Source organism: Pediculus humanus, genomic scaffold (genome assembly GCF_000006295.1).
Source record: "Pediculus humanus corporis 1103172107682 genomic scaffold, whole genome shotgun sequence".
Taxonomy (NCBI): Eukaryota; Metazoa; Arthropoda; class Insecta; order Psocodea; family Pediculidae; genus Pediculus; species Pediculus humanus.
The window spans coordinates 66,995-73,810 of NW_002987291.1; the positions used below are offsets into that span (position 1 = coordinate 66,995).

Here is a 6,816-nt window from a genome sequence, read left to right on the forward strand (position 1 = left end):
TTTCCACAACGTAATAGATTTCCTGTTGGCACTACTGATAATAAATATATATTTGTCAACATGCAGTTTTAACTGTTGACATACGCTGTTTAAAGAATTATACTTTAGACAGCTTTTTACATAAAAAAATTAGTTTTATTATAATTAGAAGAAATTTATTTACTAATGTGTTTTTTATTTGATTTAAAGTGCGTAAATAGTCGCAAATATTTGGCGAGTTTTCCTAGCCTAATCTCGTCAATTTTGAATGCCTTAAGTTATGGTATATCGTCAAATTTCCGATGCCCCAGCTTTGATTCACGCAATTATAATTGGAGAATTAGAAGATGTAACCTACCTTTTAAACGCAAAAGAAGATCCTAACGTACAAGATTTTGAACAACGAAGCCCCTTACATGCTGCTTCTTTCTTTGAAGCCGATAAAATAGTTGAGGTGTTAATACAAAATGGTGCAAGAGTCAATTCCAAGGATTCAAAATGGATCACTCCCCTTCATTTGGCTTGCTTTGTTGGTCACCAGCCCACGGTTGAAGTATTACTCAAACATAATGCAGATGTGAACGTCAGAGACCGATCCTGGCACACTCCTATACACATTGCTTCGGCAAACAATTCCTTGAATTGCGTCAAAAGTCTCTTGCCTCATATAACAAATATAAATGTCACAGATCGGGAAGGAAAGACATGTCTTCATCATGCTGCTTATAATGGTCATTTCGAAATGGTCAAATTCCTATTAGAAAATGGCTGTCATGTTAATGTTAGTGATAAAAAATTTCGAAGACCATTACATTGGGCTGTTCACATGGGTCACTCTGACATTGTTGAGTACTTGATAGAAAAAGGAGCAGATGTTAATGCCAGAGACAGAGATTTTTACACACCTCTTCATGTGTGTAATAACAGTTATGAACTAGCACAAATATTATTGGAAAATGGAGCCAAGGTTTTTTTGGAAAAAAAAATTTTGTTAACTTTTTGTATCCTGCATCATTGTTAATTGAAACTCATTGTGTTTATACGATTTTTAGATTGATGCCAAGACAGCTGCTGGAAATACTCCTCTTCATCTTGCTTGTTTAAATGGTTGTAAGAATATTGTCATCGAATTGATTTGCTTTAATGCTCCAATTAATGAATCAAACTATGCAGGACAAAGCCCTTTGCAGATATCGGCTGCCAGTACTCTTGGCGAAGATTGTATGAAAATTCTTTTGACTGAAGGTCTTGATAAATACATTTAAATCGCCTTTTAATTTTCATCAATAATGTAAATTTTAGAATTATTACATCTTATATTTGATTTCAGGAGCTGATATTAATCATCAAAGTCTTGATGGCAGAACTGCTTTGCATATGACAGCTATTCATGGTAGATTAGCCAGATCGAAAATTTTAATTGATAAAGGTGCTGTAATCGATGCTACTGATAAGACAGGTTGCACAACTCTTCACATTGCTGCTTTGTATGGCCATGAATTGTTAAGTAGAATTCTATTGTCATATGGAGCCGATCCTTTAAAAAAAGATAATTTGGGTAGAACGCCACTTCATTTGTGTTGCCTTGGGGGTTTCGTCGAATGCTGTCGAAAATTTGTTCAGCTAAATTTGGATTTGAATGTCCAAGACAACTCTGGAAAAACGTCTCTTCATTTAGCTGCTTACAAGGGTTCAATTGAATGTTTAGATTTATTAGTAAGCAGTGGTGCAAAACTAAACATCACCGATAATGAAGGGAGAATACCTCTGCATTATGCTGCGGGAAAAGGATGTTTAATTGCGTGTACACTCTCGTCGGGATCGGCAGTTCTGTAACTGTTAAAGATGTAAGTGGATGTACTCCTTTGCATTTAGCTGCTGCCTACGACTTGGAAGGAAAATGCGTTGAATATCTCATTAAACATAATAAAGATTGTGCAAATAATGATAATGAAGGTTTTACTCCGATTCATTACGCCGTTTTTGGGAGAAATCAGGCGGGTTTGAAACATTTACTGCAAAATTATGATAAGAAAATAAATGATGATACCTGTTTAAAAATTACATCGTTGCACATTGCATCTTATTATGGTTTCAATGAAATTATGAGACTGCTGTTGCCACTTTTTAATAATGTTAATGTAAAAGATGAATTAGGTTAGTAAAAAAAAAAAAAAAAAACCCAAAACTTGGCATTGAACGTTTTAAATAAATTTTTACCTGAATCGTTGTTATTTTTGCAGGAAGAACGCCTCTTCAACTAGCTTCTTTGAAAGGTCACTGCCAATGTGTTCAGCTTCTTTTACGATGTGGTGCTTTAGTCGCTGTTCACGACGACGTCAATAAAAGAACTCCAGTTCATGCGGCTGCTGTAAACGGGCACACAGAATGTTTGCAGATGCTTTTAGATAATGCAGAGACAACCGATGTGGTTAATTTTCGCGATAACAAAGGTAGAACCCCTCTTATGCTTGCTGTTGCTCACGGATCGTCTAATTGTATAATTGCGTTGTTGCAACACGGAGCCGATGTTAACATTCCCGATTACAACAATTACACTCCATTGTTCAGGGCTACTTTTTTCGGTAACTTTGACAACGTAGAATTGCTCATTTGCCAAGGTGCATCTGTAAATGTCAAGGTACAACTTATTAAAAGTTATAATTTTTTTTTTTTTTTTTAAATTTTATTTAAAAAAGTATTTTTACAGGACTGTAACGGAAAAACTCCTGTTCATATTGCAGCTTTACGTGGATTTCATAATATATTGGTAATTCTGATAGAACACCTTAATGAAAATATATCATGTTTAGTTGATCAACAAGACTGCACTGTACTTCACTGGGCCAGTTATAAAGGAAATTTTAAATGCATTGAGTACCTAGTCAATAATTTTAGCTGTGATTCGTGGAAAGGAAATTCTTTTACTCCTGTTCACTCAAGTGTTCTACACGGGAAAAAAAACTGTTTAGAATTATTGTTGAATTATTTTGGTGAAGGGAGTGTCAGCATAAAAGATCATAAGGGTAAAAAACAAAAATTTTAAACATTTAAAATGAGTCAAAGTTACATTTTGAATAGTTTTTACCATTTCAGGACGAACTCCACTCCACATTGCAGCACTGTGCAACAGTATATCTTGTTTGAAATTATTGATTAAGAGAGGAGCAGATGTCGAATGCAAAGATTCAAACGGTAGAACTCCGCTTATATTGTCCGCGCTGAAGGGGCACGCTCGTGCCATAGAAATACTTTTGAAAGCAAAAGCAGATGCTACAATCCAAGACAATTCGAGTAATACGGCGTTGCATTATGCTTGCGCCATGAGATATCATCTTTCCGCAATGATTCTTATTCAAAATTCTGAAAATAATTCCATTGTTAACATTCCCAATAAGCAAAAAAAAACGTAGGTCGAAATAATGTTTTTTTTTATTTTATTATTTTGTCTAATACTTATCGATTTAAAGTTCAAATTATTACTCACCATGTTTTTATTAAAGGCCTCTTCATATAGCAGCCAAACAGGGTCTCGTCACCGTCACTCAGTTGTTAATTCAAAAAGGAGCCAACATATTAGCTGTCGATTCTGACGGTTTAACTCCAGCCCTTTCGTGCGCACCATCGAAAAACGTTGCACAATGTTTAAATATAATTTTGTCTCATTATCCTTCTTCAACGGAGTCTACTTTACACAAAGGTGATGATGATGATGGTGGTGGTGGTGGTAGTAGTAGCAGTAGGACGCACAGTAGCGATATTGAACCTAAAAAAAAAAAAATATGTATTATTAATAATAATTTACATAATTCATATTTATTAACAGGTTTAAAAAAGCACGCAAGTGTAATTCCATTGGTACAATCAGAGTCCGTAGAATCCATTGAATCGCAAAATTCACTTCATTTCAGTCCGACGTTATCTCGTCAAAGTTCCGATTCAGACTTTTATTAATGCTATCATCATTATCATTATTATTATTATTATTAATTATTTAAATCACATATGATATAATGGAATTTACATCGCGTCAATTGGATATTTAATGAAAAAAAAAAACAAAATAAAATTTCATTATTTTAATATTAACTGATTATTTTTATAAACACATACTTACAATTAAAAGCTTATTAACTATCTATTTTTATTATTATTATTATTAATTATTAATTATAATTATTTAATTATTGTAATTCTTTACAGTGTGACAGAATAATTTTGTATAATTTTTTTTTTTTTTTAATATAATTAATTACATACAAATTATTAAAAACCGCATCGAAGTTTTATTTTTTTTTTTTTTCGGCTTCATATTTTATTAATTTATTAAATTATTTGGTCCTTACTATATATATATATATATAACCCGATAAAGCAAAATAAGTGCAATGCAGAGATATATATATAAATAAATACATAACAAATGGAGGAAAAAATAAATAGATAGATAACAATAATTTTTTTTTATTAATTAATTAATAATACTTTTTTTTTTTTTTTAATAATATTTTTACAATTAATTGAAAATTATTTATTTTTTCCTCCCCAATGACCAATTTTTCTATTATTTTAATTATAATAAAATGAAGCATATTAAAAAATATAATTTTTTTATAATTATTATTATTTTAGCTCAATAGATCGAGTGAGTGAGTCAGTGTGGGGGTGGGCGTGTGTACATGCGTGTTCGTATAAATATACATGAACAATTTATTTTTTTTTAAGCTGTGATATTAAAATTTTTTTTTTTTTTTTAATTTACTTAATCGCAAGTAATTAATTTCAATTCATTTAATAACACGTAAAATAAAATAATAATAATAATAATAATAATTTAAGAATTGACTTAATGATTGAAAATAAAATAAAAAATTAATTAATTGTAAATTAAATAAAATATTTTCAACATTTTTTGTTGTTCGTGGGATATAAATGAGCAATTTTATTTATTTTATTTTCAATCATTTTTTTTTTTTTAAATAATTTCATTTAACAATTAAAGCTTAAAAAAAAAAAAAAAAAAAAAAAAAAAATGAGAGTTTTCCAATATAAAAAGACCTGTTTAGGTTTAAGGTTTTTTTTAAAATTTAATTTAACTACCGACAACAGGAAATAATTTTCCTGTTGGATGTAATTAGGTCTTTTTACAATGGTTTTACCACAATATTTTCAACCTTTAATTATATATATAACCTTTCATTCTTTAATAAGAATATCAATATATATATTATCACTTATCATATATATATATATATATATATATACTCATAGAAGTTTTTAACATGACGTCATAATGCATGCATTTAGGCTCAATTAAAAATTAATTAATAACATATTTATATATATATAAATATATACATATATATGTTCAGTAAAATTTAATTTTCTAATTATTATTATTATTATGAGACTACATAAAAATTATAGGAAAATTACCCATTTCAACCATATTAAAAATGATAAAAAAAATTATTACAGTTATTATTATTATTTAATTTTTTTTTTTTTTTTTTTTAAATGATTTGAGTAACAATCCAAAGTTTTTTTATTATTATTATTATTTGGTCATTATTATATTGTATCAAAACTTCCCACTCCGTTTTAATAAACATAAAATAAATAATACATAAATTTTTTTCTAGGAACAAAAATAAAAAAAAAAAAGAAAAAAACTACAAAATTTTAAATTTCTTTTCTTTTTCTTATTTAAATTTTATCGGAAAAAAAAACAAAAAAAAAAAAATTAAAAAAACAACAGGGAAGGATTTATTATCATTATTATTATTATTATTATTAATGACCAAACGAATATTAGCTACCAATGACGACAAAAAGCATTGATAATAAATTATGTGTATACAAAGTAGGAACATTTTGACCGCCCTTTATTTAGTTAAGAAACAGATAAATAAAGATATGCAATCAGAATTTGCATGTATAAATAATAATGCCAAGCCAATTATTATTATTATTATTATTATTATTATTATCATATATATTCTAAATAAATATTTTTAAAATAATAATAATAATAATAAATAATAATAAAATTTTTTTTTTCTTTTCTTCTTCTTTGAAACAATTTATTTTAACATATAGAGAAGATACTAATTATAATTTTTTTTTCTTTCATTATTTGAAAGGGGATACAGAGTAAAATTGTGCTTTCTAATTATTATAATAATAATAATAATAATCATTATTATTATTATTGAAACCGATACACGAAATAAATTGAGATCTAATAATTCGAAACGATAACTTTTTCACACTTTTTTTTTTAACAGCACAAAACCTACTCATAATCATTTTCAAAACAATTTCTTAATATTTTTTTAAATAATATTAAGATAAATAATAATAATAATATTACAAATTCATATTATTATTATTATTATTATTATTAATAAATTTTTTATCATTTTTCTTATGAAAAATAATACTAACAATATTTGTTCTATAATGTTCATTTTGAAAAAATTCCACCGAATCACGGCTATATTATTATTATTATTATTATTATTATTATTATTATTATTATTATTATTAACATAATCAATCGATTATTTATATTTATATTATATATTTATATAAACGTTTTCATATTATTTTATTGAGATTATTATTATTATTATTCTAACAACATAAATAAACCGACGCATCATTTTATTATTAAACATTTTGATCAAACCGAAAAAAAAAAATTAAATAAAATAATAATGATAATAATAAACGCAAAAAAAAAATAAATAAATAAATTGATTAATTAATTAATGAAATTTGTTGTCATTATTATTATTATTATTATTATTATTATTTGTAACACGTTATGTTGCG

The 6,816-nt window shown here is 27.0% G+C and overlaps 1 protein-coding gene across 1 annotated transcript; it reads left to right on the forward strand.

Moving 5' to 3' along the window:
* Positions 1-259: 259 nt before the first annotated feature.
* Phum_PHUM299240 (ankyrin repeat domain-containing protein, putative) lies at positions 260-3,866 on the forward strand (the record flags this gene model as incomplete). Its single annotated transcript, XM_002427111.1, has 9 exons — positions 260-946; positions 1,032-1,224; positions 1,310-1,695; positions 1,740-2,136; positions 2,223-2,620; positions 2,690-3,005; positions 3,076-3,388; positions 3,483-3,662; positions 3,806-3,866. 9 exons carry the CDS (start codon positions 260-262, stop codon positions 3,864-3,866), a joined length of 2,931 nt encoding a protein of 976 aa, XP_002427156.1.
* Positions 3,867-6,816: the final 2,950 nt, after the last annotated feature.